This window comes from Pongo pygmaeus, chromosome 3 (assembly GCF_028885625.2).
Source record: "Pongo pygmaeus isolate AG05252 chromosome 3, NHGRI_mPonPyg2-v2.0_pri, whole genome shotgun sequence".
Taxonomy (NCBI): domain Eukaryota; kingdom Metazoa; phylum Chordata; class Mammalia; order Primates; family Hominidae; genus Pongo; species Pongo pygmaeus.
Genome location: NC_072376.2, coordinates 502,535 through 527,404, shown reverse-complemented (window position 1 = coordinate 527,404; position 24,870 = coordinate 502,535). Strand labels below are relative to the sequence as shown.

The following is a 24,870-nucleotide window of genomic DNA, read 5'->3' as shown; positions in this document are numbered from 1 at the left end:
CTGCGAGCGACTGAGGGGTGCAGCCCGGGCCCGCCGAGTCCGCGGGGCCCGAGCGCTTCCACCGAGGTGGACGGTTCCTTTGGCTCAGAAGCACCCATGCTGTGAGAGCCTCAACGCAGGACGCGAGCGGCGAGGGGCTCCCTTCGGGGCGGGAAAAGCTGAGGCAGGCACAGGGGTGCGTGGGCCCCGCCCGCACGTCCCGTAAAGGGCTCCTCAGTCCTGTCAGCCGCAGGACACCTCTGCGGAATGTCGACACGGCGCTGGGCATCTGGGTCTGGAGGCAAGGCCAAGGGTCCCTGTGGCCCGGTCTCAGCAGCTGGTCTGGGGAGGCGAGTGAGGCGGGGAGAGGACCCGCGTGGAGCTGAGAGGACGACCTGGCGAAGGAGGCTGTGGAGAAGCCAGAGGGCGGGGCGGGGCCACAGAAACGTGCAGCCGCTCTGTGGCGTCACCGCGAGCTCAGCAGGAGGAGCCTCCAAGTGTCCTGGGAGGGCTGGCACGGGGCCCAGCAGTCAGCACCGCGAGAGCGACTGTTCAGTCACGGGAGGGCGTAGGAGCCCTGCAGCCTCACTGCTCAGCGGAGAGGCCACAGCGCGCTCCCCGGGGCTCCCGGCAGGACTGGGGCCTCCGGTCACCACAGGACACACGCAAGGCTCGCTGACCTGCCCTCAGCCACCCAGCAAGTGCGGGAGGCTGGTCCAGTCAGTGCCCCAGACGCTCGCCCGCCGGGGAGGAGGCCGGGCCGCGGCGCGCGGTTTCAGCACAGGGAGAAACGCGCAGGCGCTGCGGGGATTCGTGACTGTGGCTGGCAGCAGGGACAAGCGTGGATCACGGGGCACTCTGGCAGATGCCGCAGGGGCCACTAGCCCCTCCAAGGCTGTGAACGCTTCCAAGTGCCCCCCCATTGAGCCCCCAGCAACTCCCATTTTACAGATGGAAAAACCAGGCACATGTGAGTCAAATAACTTTGCAGGCCCTGGGGTCTCTGCCAGACCAAGTTGGGAGGTACAGAATCAACCCCCTGCAGTCCACTCAGCACCTGACTCCGCCAGGCCAGGCACTGAGGCTGCTATGGTGAACAGAGCTGGTGAAGCCCCTGCCTCACGAAGCCTCCTTTCTTGGGGGAGCAAGAAACATACGATGAGTAAGCAGAGAGTGTGCGGCGGTGGGAACGCTGCAGAGAAGACGGGCGTGTGGATGCGGGGGCTGCACCCTTGATCTGGGGTTCCCCGGGGGAACTTCTGCACAAAACCGCCAGGAGACGGGCATGTGGATGGGGGGCTGCACCCTTGATCTGGGGTCCCCGGGGGACATCTGCACAAAGCTGCCAGGAGACAGGTGTGTGGATGGGGGGCTGCACCCTTGATGTGGGGGTCCCCCGGGGGAACTTCTGCACAAAACCGCCAGGAGACGGGTGGGTGTTGGAGAGGAGACCTCAGGCTCACTGGAAGGAACGAGGCGGACCAGGCAGGAGAGCATGGAGGGCAGGCCAGACGCAGCTTGAAGGGACTTCTCAGCCACAGGGGACGGGGCTCACGTCTCTGAACTTCCCTGTGCCCCCCCACCTTGTTTTTCTAACCCAACTCATCAGCGTATGTGTGGAAGGGACATGCCCCCAGCTACTCAAGGACGACTCAGAACAGGCACTGCCAGAGCCAGGAGCCTTCTCCAGGGTCCTGCACGCCCCAGCAGGGTCTCTGGGGGCCGAGAGCCGTATTTTATCTTCATGTCCCCAAAGGGGAAGGACGATCTGCCCTCCATCTGCCCACCAGCAAGCAGAAAAACCTGGGGTGGTGGGAAAAGGAATTTTCCTTCCTGTGTCTCTAGAAACCATGTGCTGGTGCGACCTGGGCAGCCCAGCGAGGCCCCGTGAGACCCGACCCTGGCCCTACAAGGACCCCTCAGGCCGCCTTCTGGCCCTTGAGCTTTGGACCGTTCCTTATTTAAGGAAAAGAAACTGTTGAAAAGACTGTTGGACCCATGCAGCTTAGACCCCCTTGCATCTGGAACAAAGTACGGCCCTTAAAACCAGGCAGCCAGCCCCCAGAACTGTGCTGACGGCAGAGAGGTGCCTCACCTGCGTGTTTCTGAGCTCAGGAAGTGCACTAAGTGGCTGGCCCACAGCACAGGCCCTGCGTACGTCCCAAACGCTGTCAGGAGCACGGCTGGGATTTCCACGTAGGTGTCTAAGCCCACGAAGCCTGCAGAGATGTCCACGGTGGCAATGTTGTTGGAGTTGCCCTGGAATACAGGAGAAGAGCTGACACAGGCCTCACAACACGTGGCATCAACAGCCATGATGTTAGTGTGAACCGTGTAGGCAGCCCAGATAACCACGCTGGCACGGACACACGTGTGGTCAGAGGTGGCTGCCTAGCCGTTCCTTCAGACTGCCGAGGTGGCACCCCCTCCCCCTGCCTGCAGTGCCCAGGCCGCGGAGGGGCACGTGAGCTGACCGTGCAGAAGCTGGGGCCCCCTCTGAGGAAGGACGCACACACAGACCCGCTGGCTGACTGCGACACATCTAAGACCTTTGTCCAGACCCCTCTCAAGGACCCCCATCTGAGGGGACACATATGGCCCTGAGAGGCACAGCTGCTAGGTCCAGCCAAGGGGGGAGTTGGGCTGAAGACTACAATGGGCACCCAGCCCGGTCCCATCTACGGTGAGGTGCTGCAAGTGGGTTACATGGTGGAGGGCAGGCCAGCCGCTGGGGGAGCACAGCCCCTGGTGCAAATTGGTAACTCAGATCTGGCTTACGTATCAGACCATGAGGACTCACTTGGTCTGGTCAAACTTCATCTGTCAAGATTCTGGCCAGTCCCGGCCCAGCCCTGGTAGGTAACTCCCTGCAGTATGCAAGCACCAATGCCACACAGCTTACCCTGCTCCTAGTGATTCTGGATCCCAAAAAGGGGTCTTCTGAGACCCTGCCTCTCCGGTCCCAGGCCCTGCCTCTCCACTCCAAGACCATACCCTTCCACTCCTAGGCCTCACCTCTCCACTCTAAGACCACACCCTCCCACTCCTAGGCCCCCCTTCTGGGCTCCCAGGCCCCACCTCTCCACTCCAAGACCACACCCTTCCACTACTAGGCCCCTCCTCTCTGCTCCCAGGCCCCACCTCTCCACGCTCCATCTTTACTGACTCTGATGTCTGTCACTTGCCTGTCATGCTGACCTTTCCTCAGAAACTCATGACATCTACAGTCTGACAGCACATGTCTCTATCAAGCCCAACGACGACCCCAAGCCCAACGAAGATCCCTCTCCAGAAACAGAACTGTTCATGTCCACAAAACACTGGCTGGGTGCTCACCAGCTTGGCTCCTTCCTCCCTTTCCATGCAGACAGCTGTAGGCCCAGGGGGTCCCCAAGTCATGTTGATGCTGCTTCCCCAGCATCTCACAGATGTGCGTTGACTCCTATCCCTGTTGTCTTAGGCCCCAGCCCTTTGACTTGGCTTCCCCTGAGACCCACTGGACTCGCGGCTACTGCCTCTCCTGGACGGCGCCGCCCCAGTCATGTGACTCCTCCACTTGGAAGCTCTTCTGCAGGGAGACCGAGGAGAGAGCAAACAGGCAGAAGCAGCAGGAGACCCTGGAGGGCGGCAGGGGGACAGAGTCCCAGATGTCACGACGGGAGCAGGGGAGGAAGACACCAGGGAGGCCACTGTGGCTCTGAGCAGGCTCAGCCAGGCACAGAGACTGCCAGCCATGCTGACATGTCCGCAGCTACACAGCGGCTTTACCTGCATGACTTCATCTAACCCAACAGTCCTGACGTGCTTCGTGATTATCCTCACCAAACAGGGAGGAAACGGAGGCAGAGAGACCCAGGGATTGGGTGAATGTGGAGGGCCAGCAAACGAGCAAGGGCAGTCACATTCCTGATCCTTGATCTGTTAAGGAACTGCCCAGTCGAGGGCAGGCAGGAAGCAGGGATGGGCAGCAAAGCCACAGGTTCCTCCCCGAGGAGATCTAACACTGAGGGGGCAGCGGATCAGCCTCAAAACAGGCCGTGGGGAGGTGGGGAGACCAGGGAGGGCTGGGTCCGGGGGAGGCCGGGAGACCACTATCCCCGGTTTACAGATAAGGAAACGAAGGTGTGGCAAGAGCCTGCCGGAGGCCGCCTGGCTTGAACGTGCTGGATACCAGCATCCAGGCCTGCAGTTCTGCTGGGGACACCCTTGTGCCTTGTGTGGACATGGCAGGGAGAGCTGCAGCTGTGTACAAGGAGGACAGGGGCCTGAGCGGGTCAGAAGGGTCAGGGAAGCACCAGGACGGGGCTAAGAAGCTGGCCACTGGCCACCTACTCATTGTACCTGAAGAGACAGACTTCTGTAACTTCACACCTACCACCCTTTGGGCTTCAGGATCAGTGGGCAGACATACAGACAGAAAATCCTGCAACTATGGGCTGTTCCATGGGAAAGGCTGGGAGCACCAGGAAAGGAGGAGAGGATGGAGGAGAGGCCCTGTCGGGACACAAAGAACTGCACAAGCCCCCTGGGTATGAGACAGCGGACAGGCAGACAGTGGTGCACACCAAGAAAATACACACCTCACGGTAAAGACCAAAATGCAACCACGACGTTCAGCTGGTGCAAAGTGGCTCAGCCTGGGAGTCGGGGCTGGAAGGGAACCAGCAAGGCTGTGCCCGCTCTCCTGAGGTTGCCGGGAGGCTGGATGAGGCTGGATCCCTCTGAGGCCCCGCCTGCCTGTCCCTCTATGTCTCTTCATAACTGACGTGGTTTGGGCTTGTCTGGGATGGGTCTTTAAATACCAGACAGAAGCCCTGACGACCCACCAGGCCTCAGAGAGCTAATAATCATGGGGGCACCAATGGTCCCCAGTGTGGACAGCTCTGACACCGGGGGCAAAGGGCATGAATGAGAACAATTATTACATTCATCAATGAAGCAAGTGAACAATGTGATGTCTGTGCTTCCTGAACTGCTTGTAATAAATAAACCCAAGCCTGGCCCAGCAGAGCAGCAATCCGCTGTCTTAAGCACCCACACATCCACACCTGGGACATGTCTTAAACAACCGGCTGTACTTTATCTCATAAAATACGCACGAGAGTTCAGCATAATTCACCATGCCACACTGACAGTTCTTTTGCTAAACAAACATTGTAACTTTCCAACTTATGGTAACATTTTCTCAAAGAAAAATTTAAAATAAATATGTAAAAAGTGAAGTCTACTACCCATGATAATAATGAAAACCTACCTGAAAATAGAAGAATGCTTGACCAAACCAATAATGCATCACAGTAATCTCAGCTGCATCGTGTCTCAGGGGCTTCCAGATGAATTTAGTCATTAGAGTCTGAATCAAGAGGCTAAATGCTAAGACCGGAAGATTATGTGGTCTAAAGAGCAAGGCTGCCAGAAGAACTAATCCACTATATATCTCCCATAACCCTACAGTCTTGAGTTTGAAGTCTGCAGCAATGACTTGAGATTTAAGTAAGTCTTTGGTGCCGGTGAACAGAATGCCAAGGACAAAGACATAAACAAAACGAGCTTCAATAATACCCCTAAAAAAGAGCAAAACAAGTTAGATTCATTAGCACCAGTGAGAAAAATTCAAAAACATTTTCCCATGAAAAACACACCTATCTACCTAGGAAACCAGTAAATGTCCCAGCACTGCTGACTAAAGGAGCCGTGGCACCCTCTCTACCCCCAGGTCCTGTCACGGCAGTGGGCATGTCTCCTCTGCACAGCAGCCCTGAGGAGCCGCCACCAAAGGCCCACAGGTGTGTCCTCGTGCAGACTCTTCTGCTGGGGTTGGCTTCGGGGAGATCTTGCTCATTTGGCTCATCTGGTGGCACGACCCAAGCGGTGCCCTTGTGGCCCGCCTGTTTTGCACAGTTAATTTAAAAAAACCCAATGCACTAGTGTAAGATTCAACTCTAAGAAACTGCTGTAAGTTCATAAATGTTCATTGCACAACTGAGCAGATTTAAAGAAGCATTTGCACATTTACAGGCACACACACATGCAGTTATAGGTAAATAAGCACCTGCACATTCACAGGTACACACACATGCAATGTTGCAGTCGTCCAACCCCGCGGGCTCTGAGAAAAGGCAGAGCTCTGCTCAGTCCGAGCCCTGCTGCTCACTAGCTCTCCTACTCGGGCGTGTCAATCAAGACTTCTGACCCTCAGCTTTGCCATTTGTGAAATGGAGAGAAAATGGTTCTACACTTCACAAAGTCATCCTAGGAATTAAGCAAGGGAATGCAGGGAGTGCTTGGCACACAGTAAGCTCAGTAAATTTAAGTACTCTTATGATAGTCATCTGTAAAGGACACAATTACCAAAAAATTTCATCTTACAAAACACGTATGTTCCTAAAACATAATATTTTAAATAAATTTTGTAAATGAAATGCTTCATATAGCCTGCAAAAGCTGATCATTTAAAATAATCATAAATTTTTCATGTCATAATAATAATATTGTGAAAACTGAATTTTCCTATATTAGATTTTCTTAGAAAGCTTTGTACATTAAGAAAGTAAACTTTGATCAGTTTAGTTCAAACAGCCTGAGCACTGTATACCATGTGCCTGGCAGTGTGGCTGCCAGGAGGGGCCCACATCCTGGCTGAGGAGCTGGGGTCAGGTACCTGGCAACCCCCACAGGCCAAGGTGTGTGCTAAGTTGAGAGTGAATTATAGGCCCATCTGCATTTAAAGAAGGGAGAAATCAGCAAAGGTCACAATCACTGGAGAAGTTTCATAGAAGAAAAGGGACTGGTTTCTGTGTCAAGAGAGGATGCCAGGGCAGGCAGGGTGATGCGCAGGAGGGGCATCATCCGGGGCCTTTGGTGGGTCCTCCTCCTCTTCCCCTGGCCGGGCAGAGTCTGATGCTGCTCATCCAGGCCCACCCCGCTTCCAACTCCACTCCAGCCATCCCTGGGCTTCTGAGTGGAGGACAGTCAGGAACTGAGTGCAAAGGATTTCAGACTCTCAGTGGATGGCAGGGCCCGGGGGACTGACAGGAGAGCGGCAGCTGTTACCATGATCTAGAGCCAGGATGCCTCTGCAGCCAGGACCTATTTATGATCAGGACAGATGGGGACAAAGGACGGAGGCACTTTACAGGAAGAAGGTGAACCAGGCAGTGCATGTGGAAAGAAAAGGCACACTGGCTAGTTCTCGACACTAGCAAATTACATGCTGCAGGAAGCAGGCCAGGGAAGGGAAGAAGGCCAAGGTCTCGAGATGAGTGATGCTGAAATTCAGTGTATAGATCTGCGAGGAAATGAATTTATTCATACGCTACACCTTAAACACACACCCCCAAATGTAACATCCATTTGGATGAGCCCAAAGTCTCAGATTCCAAAGTCAACAGCCTTTGAGACATCTCCACAGAACACCGCTGGTACCCGCCCGTCAGCATCCTCTCTGCACCAGGCCCCAGCCTCGGATGACAGCCTGCTACACTCTCACTGCCTCAGCCAGGCCTCAGCTCACCCTAACTCCCACCCCTTACTCCCCACTCAGCCAGGAAGTATTTCCAGGGGTGCCCCCAGAGCCCCACGGCCACCCCTCAGGCTGGCCACAGCCCTCAGCAGTCACCTTGACTTTTGCTGTGATTAGAAAAGCAACACTTATTAACTCTAGACATCGCTAAGATACAAAAATAAGTAAAAAGCAAGACCACAATCTTATGATTTCAAGTCCTAAATATAACCACCAGTATTTTAAGTATGTAGTCTTTCATATAAGTATGAAAAAAAAAAAACCAAGTACACAATTAGTAAGCTGGGGTCATATTACCATTTCACAGCCCACTGTTCCACAACATGCTTCTCTGTTCTGTGCACACAGGCTGCCTAATAGCCAGAAGACCCCTTTACAGAGCACCGACCTCGACCTCACTGGGAGGGTCACTGTATTGCTGCTGGATAACTACCCTGGTTGTTCCTCTTTGCAAGTGTGAAGGACACTTCAGTGGACATGCCTGTGTCCCATCCCAGGCTCCTGCCTCTGCTTATATGCTTGAAATAAATGGAAACAGTCAGCTATTTAAATTTAAATAGAGGGTCACCCACATGTTACAAGCTGCCCTCCAGAACGGCCTCTGCTCATCCCACTCCTGTGTCCACCACCACAACACAATTAAAATCAGAAACACGGTTGCTTTGAACAAAGAAAATGGTCCTCCTGACTGAGCCCTCCCGCCAATCAACAGGAGCTCCTGGCCCCTCATGGGGGCTCGTTATAAATTATGAGGACGGTCTGATTTTCCAGCAAGCTTCATTTCCCAGCTGCTGGGAAACATCCACTCATCATCCTCATCACCAATTACACCCTGACCAGGAAAACAGAACCTTGGCCATCACGTGCTGCCACTAACTTAGAAACCGATTCACGCTCATCTGTCTGTCCCATCACACACCCTGAAGGTTTTATTTTAAATTAAAAAAATCTTACTTTCAAGTGATTTCTCTCCTAAAAGTAATACATAAAACATACAAAGTGCTAACAATGTGGCTGGTTGAGGTTTTCTTAGTTACACTCCAGTAGCTGTTGACACAATCACAATTCACAAACACCAAACTCCAGTGCTCTGAAGACTGGCTTGGTCTTCTCAGTTCATCACAGTAAAGTGGTTCCACGCGCCGCGTGTCCGCCACGCACTTACTTGGAAATGTCCTTGCTGTCCGGCCGCCACGGGAACCGGACACTCCCGATGGCCGCCCGGTAGCAGTAGACGCCCAGCAGCCCCAGCGCCAGGGCAGCCTTGGACACAGGGGAGCACCCCCTCTGCACCAGCACAAAAACTACGAGGAGGGAGAGGGCAGCCAGGACAGAGAGCTCGGCTTTGTGGTCAGAGCTGAAATGAGATGGAAAATGCCAGCATTACGTAAACAAACAGCGACAAGATCAATCTACACCGAGTGGCTGTCAAAGAACTGTATTAAAAAATAGCTCATTTTCCCAAAAACCAAAGATTACATGAAATTGTTGGTTTTTATTTTCAAACAAAGGTTCTTAAAGTGTAACAAATGAAAGATGGTCAACCTCAGTGGGGTGTGGTGGCTCACGCCTGCAATCCCAGCACTTTAGGATGCCAATGTGGAAGGATGGCTTGAGGCCAGGAGTTTGAGACCAGGCTGGGCCACGTGGTGAGACATTTTATTAAAAAAAAAAAAAAAAAAAAAAAAAAAAAAGACAGTTAACTTGAACTCTCACTTCTCATTCACAAACGGGTCTCCCACCATCAGATCTGGATGCCCAGAGGCCAGGCGGTGACAGATATAAACTGTCCTCTTGTTCCCTGGTACCCTCTCGGGGTCAGCCCTGCACCTACCAGCTTACCTCCTCTCTCCTGCCTTCTCCCATTAACTCAGTAACGCATGATACGTCCCTAGACCCACATGGCCTCTCACAGGGTCTGCTGTCACCCGCTCCTGGGTGAGGAGATGGTGCAGAGGTTGACAGCTTGTCAGAGGGCAGAGCTCAGAGTCCCGACCGTGCTGTGGTGGTACAGCACCGGCCAGCCCTGGCCTGAGTGTGAGGGCGGGGAAGGCCGGGCTCCCTTCTGTTTCTTCTACTGCAGCTCCCGCTTCAAAGCCTCCCAGGATGACAGGGGGAGACTGGGGCCACACGGGGGCCTGGGCTTCACCCCGGGAAGGAGTACCTGGGTGTCTGTGTATTGTTGCTTTTTAAATGGCACGTGTTTTTACACAATCTTCAGGATTGTTATAATAAAGTAGAACATTTATAACAATATAATTGTTACTGTCACAGAAATTATATGAATGTGGGCTGCCTCAAAATACTGTAATATTTTCAGACTATGGTTGACCTCACGTAAGCAAAACTGCAGATAATGCGGTTGGGGGTGGCTCTTGCATGTGGGGTGGAAACCCAGCCAATTCTCTCCTAATGCTTTAATTTTCCAGGAAAGTAAGAAACAAGGTGTCACAGTGCTATTCCGGGACACGGAGCTCGGTGACACACCCGGCTGCTCTACATGCCTGGGATCCGACCCCGATGCTGGTGTGCCCAGCACAACCTCCCAGCAGCCCGTCCCCCCTCCGCTTCCTCACCTCTGGAGTGGGGACCAACCAAAGTCCCCTCTCCGGGGTTTCTCTGCAAAGGAAATGTGTAGGCACACTGCAGGCAGATAGAAGGACCCATCTGTGATGACTTGGCTAACCGAGGTTTTTGTAATTTAGTTAATGCTTAGCCTCCCACAAGAATTACTTAATCAGAAGAATCTGTAATTTCGCAGCTTCTGATGTAAACTTACAAGTATCTTCCAGAAGAACTGTGCCACTAACGTGGCCCCAGGAATCCTCACGTGCTCACCAAGACTGAGTCTCGTCATTCAATTCTGCTTCTCTGCCTCAGCAGGTATGAAGTCACACCCTGTCATTTAACTGCAAGTGCCCTCATTACTAGGACTGGGCATTTCTCTTTTCCTTCTGCTGCCATTTCTTACAGGAGTTCTCTGCAGTGACGGGACTGCAACCCTTGCTGTTACTCTCGCTGCAGATACTCTCATTGTGCTGTTCTTCTTTTGCTTTAGTTTCCTAAGTCTTCAATGCCAGACAATTAAAATTTAAGTCTAGGCAAATCTTAACTATTTTTCTGTCCTGGTTTCTTCTACTTATTTTGAGCCTTGCTTGAAATGATTTGCTACCTGATTTGCTACACTTTCTAGGTGGTTTTCCAGTCGCCAATGAAAGGCTCAGGAGGTGGCTGAATTCCTCCACACGGCTCTGCCCCTTTAGGATGAGGAGAGAGAAAAGGGAGGATGGAGAGGAGAAAGGAGCTTTGCTAAGGGCAAAGCTGGCCCACAGAGGCTGCGCCCACCTTGCCTGGCTGACCCCGTCCTTCTTGCTGCCTTGGGGATCATCAGCAGCAGGATAGGGGTCTGGGGGAATGACATGGCTTAGATGTTTGTCCATTGCAAATCTCACATTGAACTTGGACTTTCAGGCTGGGCACGGTGGCTCACGCCTGTAATCCCAGCACTTTGGGAGGCCGAGGTGGGTGGATCACTTGAGGTCAGGAGTTCAAGGCCAGCCCAGCCAACATGGTGACACCCCATCTCCACTAAAAACACAAAAATTAGCCAGGCATGGTGGTGGGCACCTGTAATCCCAGCTACTGAGGGGGCTGAGACAGGAGAATCTCTTGAACCCGGGGGGCAGAGGTTGCAGTAAGCCAAGATCGTGCCACTGCACTCCAGCATGGGCGACAGAGTGAAACTCCGTTTCAAAAAAAGACACTGGACCTGCAGTGCTGGAAGTGAGCCTGGGGGAGATGTCTGGGTCATGGGGGCAGATTCCTCACGTATGGCTTGGTGCCATCTTCGCAGTAATGAGCGCATTCTCGCTCTGGCTGTTCACAAGAGAGCTGATGTTTAAAAGCGCCGGACACCTCCCCCATCCCTCTCTTTCTCCTGCTCTCGCCACGTGAAGTGCTGGCTCCTGCTTTGCCCTCACCATGACTGCCAGTTTCCTGAGGCCTCTCCAGGAGCAGATGCCGACACCATGCCTCCTGTGCAGCCTGCAGAGCTGAGAGCCAAGATGAACCTCTTTCCTTACACATGACCCGGCCTCAGGTATTTCTTTATAGCAACACAGGAATGGCCTGACACAGGCAGACGCTGAGTGGTGGGCGGGGGACACACAGCCCGGGCATGGACGGGGTGTCCAAAACAAGCCACTAGCAAGCTTGACCCCCAAATAGCATCTTTACTATAGAATGATCATTGAAACAGAAGTTTTCAATCATGAACAGTTACAGTGGTTCAGCACTAATAAATGAAACCTGTTAGGCTAGCCCCCAAATAAATTCACTTCTCAACACTGATTCTAGTATCTAGGAAAACACTGGTTTTAGTGTATTTTCCCAATTCTTGAGCTCTCAAATACTATCCCATTCTTAATATGAAAAATGGCCTCAATTTAGAAAAAGAAGAGCTTGGCAGGGGACCAATGGGCCGTAGAAAATCTGGCCTGTGGCCACGGGCCCACGCTCTCACCTGGTGAGCCAGTGGCCGAGGTCAGGCCGGTGAGCCCACTGCACACCTGTCTGGTTTAGGGAGCGCAGCAGCCGGCAGCAGGCCAGTATTAGCCACGGACTGGCCAGCACCATCCACTTCTCGCGGCCTCTGAGTACTTTGGAGGTAGAGGGGCTTCCGTGGCCTTTGTCTCGCTCCAGCACCTCACAGCCAGGCCCGTCCTGCCGCGCTGCTGCGGCCCCGTCAAGCCCTTGTTCTACACGGAGGCCGCACGGAGGTTCACCGTCATCTCCCAGAAAGTAGTTTCTGTAGGTTTCTTGGCTCAGAGCTAGACACAGGGTGTTCACCAGGAAGTACCAGGTCTGGTGCTCCTCCTCCACGAAGCTGCTGGCGCCCAGGCTCAAGACGTGGCCCGCTGTCCCCAACAGAATAAGAAGGTCTAGCTCTGACCACCTTGAGCTGGGATGCACGGGGTTCTGTGAAAAGGAAAGTGCACTTTTTAAGAGACGGTCTGATAACTACACGCATCTTGCTGCATGTCAAGGCCTTGCTCACAGCAGAGAATGCCCTGGACACACACCGTTGTTCCTCACACCCAGCACCTGGGCCCCTACTCTGGAACAGCCCCCTTCTGCTCCAATGGCAGAACCTTCCTCTTGGGACGCAGCCTGCAGGAGTGGAGACGCCCTCAGCCCAGGCAGGGGAGCCGGACACCGCACGGCCAGCCAGCTGTTCTCACACTGGACTGCAAGTCCCAAACTGAGTGGACAAAGACTGAAACTGGTCAGAACCCTCTGGGCAGTGATGCGGCCCAAAGAGCTTGCCCAGAGGCTCCTGGGCCTTGCCCTCCATGCTGCCGCTTCCAGGCTCTGGAACAGCTTAGGTCTTCAGATTCGCGTCGCCAGTTCCTGCTTCTTGAAACCAAAGAACCTCAACAATATATCCCACCAAACCAGACCTCAAATTTCTCCAGGAATATTCTAGAAATCCAGAACGTTTCCAATAAAGTGGTTAATTCTGTTGCAATGACAAAGTTGGCATCACAGTACTGTCTCTTAAATAAACTAACTTAAAGCAGTCAAAAGTAAAGATGAGGACTCAATTATTGCCGTTTATTCTTTTGATAACTGTATATTGCGTGCAGCTAGGTACTAATTTAATAGTGGGAGACAGAGCATGAGCCCAGATGGGCCCGAGGTGCAAGCGTGGGCGCAGATCATCCTGGCTCCGAGGAAGCCTGTGGCCTGATGACAACGCTGTGAGTGTCTCGGTCAGACACTCAGCACAGGGCCTCTGACGGCTCAAGCCAAGAGGGGATGAGGGCTGCGCAGGGTTGGGGTGGGGGCCCAACAGTCCTGCTGCCACTGCAGTGGGTCCCTTGATCCTGGGCTCTGTGGATCTGAGTGCGACCATCTGCTGCTTCCTCACTGCCTCACCACCACTCCCCAGCTAACGAATGAAGGTGTCCGAGGCCAAAGACTAAGAATTCCAACAGAAAACGTCCGCCTTGGAAAGAAATCTGGACCTGATGAGGCAGGATGCATTCTGGGGGTGGCAGGATAAGTAGTGCCACCAAGTCTCCTTTTGACCCTCCTGAGTGTCCAGGCCGATTGTCTCTTCTTCCCTCAGCTGCAGCTCCCACACTTCTGCTGGGAGGCTGTCTGATTCACACACCCCCTCAGTGGGGGTACATTCCTCTGTGACCGCCAGTTCTTTACAATCACCTTGCTAACAGTCGCAGGAACCTAGCTTTCCAAGAACGAAGGCATCTGACCTGACAGCACAGCTGTGAACACCTGTGTCAGGACACCCAGAGGCCTGGGATAAGGCTGCTCCACGTCCTTCCCTGAGGCCCCCTGTCCAGAGCACTGCCAGCACTTGGCACACACCAGGTGTTCAACCAAAGTTTGGTAAATGAAAGGCAGCCTGAAATAACAAGAACAGCCTGAGCAGAAGGACCACGTCACATTCCCAGGAACCAGCCGTACGTACCTTTCTTGGGGTGTTTCCACTCACGAGCACGTTGGTCAGAACAGACACAATCACACACAGCAGCGCCGAGGCCAGCACCATCACCCCACCTGCCGCCAGCCACGAGAGGCTACAGAAGTAGCACGAACTTTCAGCTGAGGTGCACACAATGACGTGAACGGCCGAAAGAACCAGGATCACCAAATAAAAGAGCAGAGAAAACCCAGGAGATGACAGTGGGACTTCCAGCTCAGCCTTTCTGCGCAGTGCTTGTGGGACGCTGAGCAGGAGCAGGGTGAGCACCTGGAACAGAGAAACAGCAGCGTCCACAGACTGCTGGGCTTGGAGAAACCACACACTGCAGGGCTTGGAGAAACCCACTTAAAAATAAGCCCAGCTCCCGCTCTCATGTCAGCTGTCCACACAGTAAAAACAGAAAAGCAAGCTCAGGAAAAGATGATTCCTAATTAACTGCCCCAAAATGCATGGCGTGATTTTATCACCTGCAGCAATACTGAGTGAGGCCAATTGACACTGACAATACTCTGGGTCTTGTCACAAATCAGGACACACCACAAAAGAGTTAAACAAGAAAATTAATATTTTCCCATTTTTAATAACACCTATATATATATTTAAAACTATAAATATTTGGCTGAGTTATCAAATCAATGCAACACCTGAGCCACAACTGTGTGAGCATCTGTACCTCCAAAACCACGACAGTCCCCACCATCATCGAATAGATGTCGTACTGGGCCACTTGTGCGCTCAGGGACAAGCTCAGCATCTTCAGAGCATCCAGGTACTGCCTGAGAACCTTGGAGCCCAGGTTGAACAGGACTTCTGAATGCTTTTCCTCCAAGTACAGTCTGATCCAGTTCCCATGCAATCTTTCTGACATTTTAAACTGCTCAAACCCAGGATCTATTAAGAAGACAGAAAGGTTACATGCGCACACACACACTGTGAACATATATATATATATATACATAATCTCAAAGTATTCGGTTATAAATGGCACACGGCAAAGCCTTCACTTTTTAGAACTGATGCTTAATGAAGATGAATCATTCCTTTGGGTGGGGGGTCTGCAACACCTTCTGTAAAGCCGGGAAAGCTGCCGACGTGCATCTATTCGCCCTCCAGCGACACGGGCCTTGGTCCTTGGCATACACCCCACGGACAGCAGTGACTGCCCCCCGTGCCTCCTGGCCTCTTTCTCTGCCTCCCTCATCGCTCTTACTTCCTCCTCCCTATTCTGTCTCTTTCCACTCCCTCCTTCTTGTCAACATGCAATATAAAAACAATCCTGAAATGCATTATGTCAACAGTCAGGTTTTACAGAGTCTTTCTAACCCTTACAGCACTGTTTTGGGACAGGGCGGGCAGCGGCCTGACCCTTCTCTGCCACACCCACTTCCCCAATGCAGACTGGCCCTTCCCGAACTCCAACATCCCCCGTTCTGCAGCCTGGGTTACTTCCTCACATCCTCTTTGGAAAGAGAGACAATTTCCAACCCTCTCTGCTCACAAGGGTGAGCTCTGCTGGGCGCATGGATGCCCTGCCTCTGGATGGAGCCCTGCCCCTCTGCTATGGCGCCCTCTTTTAGACCACAGTGCCATGCTGCTCACGGCACAGCAGATGTCCTCTCTTTCCAGAGCTGGCTGATGCGTGAGCCTCTGCCTGGACCACGCTCACTTGTGATTAGACTGGTCTGCAAAGCAACACTTCCTTCCCGAGACCCCCTCGGTATTTGACATGAGCTTCCTATTCCAGAAGAGCCATGCCAAGGAGGGTCTCAGCTGTGCCTCCTGGCAGGCTCGCCCCACCCTGTGGCTCTGCATGCCCCAGGCCTGCTATCACAGCAGTGAAAGAGCTGCCACAGGCGCTTGAGCCACTGAGGTCCAGGGTGCTGTGGCACAAGTCCCTGAGCATGAACTCATACGCCTGCAGGCCCACCCCACTGCTGCCGGCACCAGGTCCCTGAGCGTGAACCCACAGGCCTGCAGGCCCAACCCACTGCTGCCGGCACCAGGTCCCTGAGTGTGAACCCACAGGCCTGCAGGCCCACCCCACTGCTGCCGGCACCAGGTCCCTGAGTGTGAACCCACCCACACGCCTGCAGGCCCACCCCACTGCTGCCGGCACCAGGTTCTCTGCACTAAGTGCCAGTGGCCAGCAACACTAGGCGGCTCGCTCGTTTCACCTCCCTAATGACCCTATGAGGCAGGGATGAGCATCAGAACTGTTATCCAGAGGAGGCAACTGAGACACAGAGGGTGAGTCACGCACCTGGGCCACGGTGCCAGTGGGTAAAAGCTGCAAACGAAACTCAGGCAGTCTGGTTCCAGGGCTGGCATCCTTCATTGCTACACCCACCACCCTGGAGTGGGGGACGCCTGTGTCCACACCCCACCACCTATCAGAGAGTCACAGAGCTATGGGGGTACGCCTGTGCATGCATCGAAACAAATATCCATGGAGCGTGGATGATGTGCCAGGCGCTGTGCCAGGCGCTGTGCCAGGGGAGACACAGCATGGCGAGCAAGCAGATACAATCCTTGCCTGCTGGGGCTTGGATCCAGTAGGGCTCACAGGCACACACGCATGCATGCACACACACGAGCGTAATTACAAACTGTGACTGCATTACAGTTGTAATTACAAGTTTCCCAGGAAGGAAAAGTAGAGGGTATCAATGAGGGATTTTTGGTAATGGGGAGGAACTGATTTTGGATTGGGAGTGGGCGCTGGACCAGGAAGGTCTGATGTTTACGCTGAAATGTAAATGGTGCCCAGGAATTCGCCAGGCAAAAAACTGCAGGAAGAGCATCAAGTTGATGAGAACAGCATGTGCAAAAGTCCAGAGGCGAGAAAAAGCCAGTCCCACTACACTGAGAGAGCTGGGTGGGCACAATGCCTCCAACAGACTGGACACCACCGAAGGACTGCACGGGCCTGGCTGTGGGTTCTAAAACGTATTTCAGTGTCAGAACATACCCCATTTTGTTTTAGGAAATATGATCCCCGACGGTGTAGACAATGGGCCGCCAAGGGGGGTCCAAGACGCTGTGGCTGTCTTTTCAGTCAAGGGAGGCTCCTGCATTCCTTTAACAGGCTGGTTTCCTCTCATATCCACTGTGGTTCCCAACTTCCCCCAGCCACTACTTCTGGAACAGGCAAATAACCCTTCCACTGTTGTTTTGATTTTGTTGGTATATTTTTTGTTTTGTTTTTTGAGACAGAGTCTTGCTCTGTGGCCCAGGCTGGAGTGCAGTGGTGCCATCTCGGCTCACTGCAAGCTCCGCCTCCCAGGTTCACGCCATTCTCCTCTCTCAGCCTCCTGAGTAGCTGGGACTACAGGCGCCCGCCACCACGCCTGGCTAATTTTTTGTATTTTTAGTAGAGACGGGGTTTCACCGTGTTAGCCAGGATGGTCTCGATCTCCTGACCTTGTGATCTGCCCACCTCAGCCTCCCAAAGTGCTGGGATGACAGGCGTGAGCCACCGTGCCCGGCCAATTTTGTTGGTGTTTTTATCACTCTTAGCATAGAAAAAAGGACACATTAACAAAACAAGCAATATGCAAAAGCTATCAAACTCATACTATTTTTTTAAAAAACCAAAAGCACAAGTCACTGTTGTCCCTGGTCTTGACTAAAATGTCTCCATGGCCAAAGTCCTCCACCTGGCCACCTCACAGGTGCTCGGTGCTCGGTGGGGCCTCCAGACACTCATCACATCCGGTTCCCAAGCACTCCTTGGCTGGCCGGGTTTGTCTTCCACACGTGACTCTAGGAGGCCGGTTTACATCTCAGCGCAAGCTTGTGGACGTTCACTCTATTTGGTAGTAATAGTATCCCTCTACTTCAAGTAGGGAAATCTGCCAATACCACATTAACTGCTGCCCCCAAATAGGAGTCGACTTCCTCCAGGCTCTCAAAGGAGCCCCAGTGTCAAACATGATTCTTGATGAACGCAGCTGCGTCAGAGTCGATTGTCTGAAGACATCCCAGGGAGACAAACATTCCTCTCCTGGATCCTTCCCGTAGCTGTCTCCTGGCACCTCCCTTGGCCCCACACCCGCCTCAGGCAACTCCACCTCCTACTCCCATTAGAGTCGCAGTGTCTGCTGCCTAGGGCTCTCACCTGTCTAGTACCAGCCAGGCCCTCCCCCACTCTCCATCTGACGAAGCCACTCATCACCCCCCACGGCCAGATCCGAAGCTCAGTTCTCAATTCCTGATTTTATTCGACACCAACCTTGATGCAGCTGCCCACTCCCTGCTTCCTGAAATTACTTCTTTACATGGCTTCCCGGACACCAACATCCCCACCCACAAGCACCTGCCTTGCAGAACTGTTCCTCCTAAGTCGTGCCCTCCTGAGGAAATTATCTCTGTTCCTTCGCTTTCAGCTGAAAGCCCTGGAGTCGTAACTAACGCCTCTGGTCTGCTCGTACCCAATATCACAGCACATGAGCAAATCCTGTCTTCAGGACCTTCGACATCTTTCCAGAATGCAACCACTTCTCCACCACCTCTGCCTGGGCCCTGGCCACCCTCACCTCTCACACAAGTACAGCCACTGCCTCCTGACTGGTCTCCTCCTAGAGCACAAAGCAGAATCCTCCACGAGGGTACCTGAGACAGCCTTTGAAAATGCAAGTGGAAGACTCTGGCTCTCACCAAACCCTGCAGCAGCTCCCCATTTAACTCAGAATACAAGTGAAAGCCCCTCCAGTGCCTAGTGGCCCTCACGTCTTAATACCATCTCCTCTGCCCTGCCCTTGCCACTCTAGCCCCTGCTCTGACGATCCCCTGAATGTGCGCCCCATGGAGGACCCTGTCTGCTGCCCCCACAGCCTGTAATGTGCACTCCCAGATGGCCAGCGGCCAGCCTGCCCCAGCGGCTCCCCCACCTGCTTCACTTCCCACCCCAAGCCTGTTTATTTTTTTATTATTATTTTTTTTCTGAGGCAGAGTCTCGCTCTGTTGCCAGGCTGGAGTGCAGTGGTGCAATCTCGGTTCACTGCAACCTCCACCTCCCAGGTTCAAGCGATTCTCTTGCCTCAGCCTCCTGAGTAGCTGGGATTACAGGTGCCCGCCACCATGCCTGGCTAATTTTTGTATTTTTAGTAGAGACGGGGTTTCACTGTGTTAGTCAGGCTAGTCTTGAACTCCTGAGTTCATGATTCGCCTGCCTTGGCCTCCCAAAGTGCTGGGATTACAAGCGTGAGCCACCGCGCCCGGCCGTTTATTCTTTTCCTAAGGTACTCATCACCGTCAGCCATCAATCACTTCCTTTTCTCTCCTCCCTCTGGAAGGTTCCATGAGGGCAGAGCCTCGTACCTGCTCTGTCTCCAGTGCCTGTAACAGCCTCTCATTCATAACAAGATCCTGGTAAATAGTTGTTGAATGAATAAATTTATGAAAGAACTTTAGATAACTGCATCTGAGGGTGTTGCCAATGGTGATAGTTCAAAGTTCTAAGAAAACAGAAACACAATCTGTATCATCAAAGAGTAGTGATGAAAAAATACTCCTGTGACAAACTGCACACCACAGAAACACATCGGAGAAACACAAGCTCAGTGGAAACACAGAGCACTGACAGAGTTCGAAACGGTGAGTTGACTGACCTTTTTCATATGACGGTACATTCTCTTGCAGCAGTTTAGTAAGCTGCACTGTATTCAAATGTAAAAATCTCAACTGCTCTCTCATTGGTCTTCCTTCCACAACTGGGAATAGGAGGCTCCCTACACTGTCTTTTGGAATCGGTAAGCCAAGTGCTATCGCCAGTGTCGCAGCCACATCCGTCTGTTGGACATGCTTTGGATGTCGGATATCACCTAGAAAAAAGAAAACATTTTAAGTAACAGACTTCTAGAAAGTGTAAGATGGTAGTCATTCTTGAATTAGACCTTCTACAACTAACATGAGCCAAATGATCCATCTCTTCACACCATTCAACACAGAATCATACAGGAATCACCTTGCTGCTTGTGGTGTTGATATTGTTACCGAACCCATTCTATGCCAGGGACGGTGTCTTTCCTTCAGTAGGCCGGGAGAGGCTCATGTGAGGAACTCCATACAGTGAGGGCTACAGAGCACGGGCTGAACACAGAGGAAGCAGGTGGTCCAGCAGACATGGAGGGACTGTCACTTTGGCAAGGTCAACAGCCAACCCGAGAATGAAGTGAGGCTGGGATCGCTGACAGCCCGGCCCCTCTGGATTCAGAGCGTCCCATGCTCTGCCCTCTATGAGCGCACATGCCATTGCTCATGGAGAAAATAAACCCTTCACGGCTCCTGAGCAGTTGTGGGTGCTTCTATAGGGGAGCGCAGAATGAGGCAGGTTCAGCTGGGCCAGGTGCTCTAATCAACTTGGAAAAGCTGGACATCTGCCTGTTTGCTAAAGCTCAAGCCTGAACAGTGAGTGGCTACCCTCCCATCTCCTTGCAAGAATGGCTGTGATGTCAGCACAATGGGCCAGGCCACTGCTCTGCCACCATCCACTATGATTTCGGAGGAGAAACTCAACTTGGTCGGAGTGTTTTCATGTGTAAAGACAGCAAACAGCTCCACACCCTGGAATTCAATGCACACCAGCAGGGCGCCAAGAGGCCACAGGGACGGCTACTCAGGATAGGTGGTGCGTGAGGTGTCTTTAGATACTCAGGTGTGAGTCTGTGGAGGTTTTACTTTGATTGTGGTAAATTTTTGTTGTAGCGAGTTTTTAATTTGGTCAAATTTATTAATCAGGTCTTGGCCAACTCTCTAATGACGGCTTCTAGGTCATGCTTAGAAAGAACCTTCCACTCCAGTGTGGCCATTTTCTTCCAGTACTTCTTTCTTCTAGTATTTTCTTACATTAAGTGCTTTGAGCTGACACAAAAAATAAAACACAAAAACAAAAACAAACCCATCTTAAATTGCTTTTGACCCTCATACTGGTAGTGGCAGTGTTGGCATTGTTATTCTGAGATTGTTGCGTGTCTATTGCGGGATAAAGCCAATGAGTCATTATGTGATATTCTAATTCTATCATATCTGGAGTTGTTGACAACCAAGATTCTAAACTTAGGAAGAAGAAAGTACAGATGTAAGACCTAAGAAGTCAATTTTACAGTTTTGAAGGTGAATTGATACAAACACAAGATCATTTTATCTTAAAACAATTTCTTCTTTCTGTCTAGAAACAATGACCAACCACTCAGAGCTAGCACTGGTAGCTCTGAGACAGTGGTCTTGAAATACTACCTTCCACTAAAAAGAAGCAGGGCATCCTGGAGAAATCGCTGGCTGTAGGTCTCCAGAAGGAGATGTGCACGAGTAAACTGTAGTAAAGTAAAGAGTTTTGGGGCTGGGGACCTACAGATTTACAGAGACTTAAGAGACACATAAACAAATCACAGTGTATGGTCTTATTTGTAGCCTGATTCAAACAAGCTGAAACACCTAAAGAGAGAGAGACAGATATTAGAGATATGAACACTATTCGGTGATATTAAGGAATTAACACTATTTTTTAAATGTGATAAGGGTATCGAGATTATGGGGGTAAAGAGCACATATCTTTCAGAGGTCTGCTTCCAAATAATAAAGGAGAAGGGAAATGAGCGTGGGCACAGATGAAAGAAGATTGGCTGTAATTGGCCAGTAACTGGTGAAGCTGGACCTGGGGGTTTATTATACGACTGTGACGACTGCTCTACATCTAAAATTTTCCGTACTGCAGTCTTTTAAAGACGTTAACATGCTTTGACCTGGATTGATATTGTTGTAAAGAATAAGGCAGAGAGTCTGCATAACCTTTTTCCAAAAGGTCAGCCAGGGGTACCAGCATCATTTATCGAGCACCATGTCTTTTCTGCACTAATCTGAGATGCCACCTTTGTCACCAAATCCCCAGATACACTGAGGTCTATTTCTGGCCTCTTGATTTTGCATCTTTGATTGCTTTGTGACCAGTTCTTGCCTGCACAAACTATTTTAATAACTGTAATTCTGAAAAACAAACACAGGGTAGGCCTGTGGATTGCGCCCTGCTGACGATGAGCGGCCATGAAAGAAGTTCCAGCACTTCAGAAAACCATTCCCACAGCCCAGTAGCATCCTTTCACCACCGGTCTCCACCTCCACTGGCTCGCCTGCAGAGTCTTCAACACTCAATCCACAAATGATAAAACATCCACTAGGTGCCAGGCACCAGGGGGACAGAACAACAAATAGGGTCAAACATTCTAGTAGCAAGAGGCCGAAAATAAAACAGACCTGCTCTGCCCTCTGTGGAAGTCCAGGTACAGGCATGCTCTCCTTCCCACACCCCTTGACTCTGGAGTGGCCAGACCTGTGCTGTCCACACGGGGAGGTCAGCACTCTAGGGGTGGGTGGTGGTGGGCTGAAGGTCTCTGAAGTCACTCACTACACAATCCAAAACTGCTTATTTTCAAAATAATAAACATTTTAACATTTATTTTTATTAACATAACAAAACAAAAATTTGCGTGCATTTTTAAGATAAAAATCCCTCAGAACTATAGGGAATAGTGTTAAGAGTAGTTCCATGAACTTGCTTATCAATAAAACAAGCATAAATGGTAAAAATTTTAAAAACCACCACTACCACTATTCACAGTCTCTGGAAATTGTCTAGGGGTACAGAACAAACAAAGAAATCTTTATTCAAGAAAATCCACTAGGCCTTGGTAAGAAGCATAAGAGTCTGCAGCCCTTGAACCGTGGCCTGCTCCCTCCCTCTCCCTCCTAGCCCAGTGGGACAGAAACTCTCCTGTGGCGGGTGCAGCCCAGAACACAGAGCTCCCTTTTCCCCAGCTCTGGAAGGAGGGTTGGTTATACGATCTCCCTCTCATCCCCCCAGCTCCCGATAGAGGATTATGCGATCTCCTTCCCATCTCCCCATGCTCTTCTTTTCCTCATCAAATAGAGAATATCAATAAAGAGATAAAAATTATTATTATTATTATTATCATCATTATTTTTAGATGGAGTCTCACTCTGTCACCAGGCTGGAGTGCAGTGGCACGATCTCAGCTCACTGTAACCTCTGCCTCCCGGATTCAAGTGATTCTCCTGCCTCAGCGTCCTGAGTAGCTAGGATTACAGGCACCCATCACCACATCTGGCTAATTTTTGTACTTTTAGTAGAGACGGGGTTTCACCATGTTGGTCAGGCTGGTCTCGAACTTCTGCCCTCATGATCCACCCGCCTCGGCCTCCCAAAGTGCTGGGTTTACAAGCATGAGCCACCGTGCCCGGCCAGAAATTATTTTTTAAAAAGCATCAAATGAAACTCTGGAGTTAAAAAAATATGATAACTGTTGGGAGGCCGAGGCGGGCAGATCACAAGGTCAGGAGTTTGAGATCAGCCTGGCCAATATTGTGAAACCCTGTCTCTACTAAAAATACAAAAATTAACTGGATGTGGTGGTGGATGCCTGTAATCCCAGCTACTTGGAGGCTGAGGCAGGAGAATAGCTTGAACCCAGGAGGCAGAGGTTGCAGTGAGCCAAGATTGTGCCACTGCACTCCAGCCTGGGTGACAGAGCAAGACTCCATCTCAAAAAAAAAAAAAAAAAAAAAAAAAAAGAGTATGATAATTGAAACAGAAAATTCACTAAAGGGGTTTAACAATAGACTTGAACTGGCAGAAGAAAGAACCAGCAATTTAAAGATAGATCAATAGAGATTATGCAATTCAAACAACTGAAAATTTTCCAAATTTGATGAAACACATCAACCTACACATGCAAGAAGCTCAATGAACTCCAAGTTGAGTAAATATAAAATACAGATACATTACAGCAAAAATGGTAAAAGACAAAGAAATGGGGAACCCAATTAGATTAAGAGTTGACTTTTCATCAGAAACCATGGAGGCCAGAAGGCGGTGCGACAGCATATTCAAAGTGCTGAAAGAAAAAAATAGCCAACCCAGTCTTACAGTCAGCAAAACTCTTTCCAAAAAGAAGACAAAATAGACATCCCAGATTTTTTCTAAAACAAAGAATTCTTTGCTAGCAAATCTGCCTTACAAGAAATACTAAAAGAAATTCTTCAGGCTGAAAGCCAGCGACTCCAGATCAAATTTCAGATACATAAAGAAGCAAAGAGCATCAGTAGAGGTAATTATACAATTATGAAAGACAGTATAAAAGCATTTTCTTCTTTCCTCTCCTGATTTAAAAGCAATTATATAAAACCATATCTATATAATTATGCCATCAGTTTATAACATACAGAAAAGCGACATATTTCACAGTAACAGCACAGAGGTGGCAGGTGGGGGCACAGCTATACTGGAGTAAGAAAATGACAACATAGAAAAATACACATCCACACAAAAAGCTATACACAAACGATCACAGCGCCCTTATTCATCACAGCCAGAAAGTGGAAACAACCCAAATGTCCACCAACTCATGAATGGTCAATGAATGTGTTAAATCCATGCAATAGAAGACTATTTAATAACAAAAGAAATAAAGTCGTCTTCTTTTTTTTTTTTTTTTTTAAGATGGGGAGTTTCACTCCTATTGCCCAGGCTGGAGTGCAATGGCACGATCTCGGCTTACTGCAACCTCCGCCTCCTGGGCTCAAGTGATTCTCCTGCTTCAGCCTCCCAAGTAGCTGGGGTTACAGGCCTGTGCCACCACACCCAGCCAATTCTGTATTTTTAGTAGAGACGAGGTTTCTCCATGTTGGTCAGGCTGATCTCGAACTGCCGAGCTCAGGTGATCCACCCACCTCAGCCTCCCAAAGTGCTGGGATTACAGGCGAGAGCCACCGTGCCTGGCCTAGAAATGAAATCTTGATACATGCTGTAACTGTGAACCTGGAAAAACACTATCCTACATGAAAGAAG

At 51.0% G+C, this 24,870-nt stretch overlaps 1 protein-coding gene across 5 annotated transcripts in view; it reads right to left on the bottom strand.

Moving 5' to 3' along the window:
• PIGG (phosphatidylinositol glycan anchor biosynthesis class G (EMM blood group)) overlaps positions 1 to 24,870 on the bottom strand; it is a 41,489-nt gene that overhangs the window by 3,513 nt on the left and 13,106 nt on the right. For 2 of the 5 annotated variants that reach the window (XM_054486107.2, XM_054486110.2), the window contains exons 6-12: positions 19,619 to 19,831; positions 14,683 to 14,900; positions 13,995 to 14,276; positions 12,024 to 12,478; positions 8,667 to 8,858; positions 5,234 to 5,543; positions 2,075 to 2,238 (exon numbers count right to left, since the gene is read on the bottom strand). In XM_054486107.2, the coding sequence (XP_054342082.1) occupies positions 2,075 to 2,238; positions 5,234 to 5,543; positions 8,667 to 8,858; positions 12,024 to 12,478; positions 13,995 to 14,276; positions 14,683 to 14,900; positions 19,619 to 19,831 (1,834 nt within the window). Of the gene's footprint in view, positions 1 to 2,074; positions 2,239 to 5,233; positions 5,544 to 8,666; positions 8,859 to 12,023; positions 12,479 to 13,994; positions 14,277 to 14,653; positions 14,901 to 19,618; positions 19,832 to 24,870 lie in introns of those variants that run through there. The other 3 variants (XM_063663439.1, XM_063663438.1, XM_054486114.2) reach the window with 3 other exon arrangements.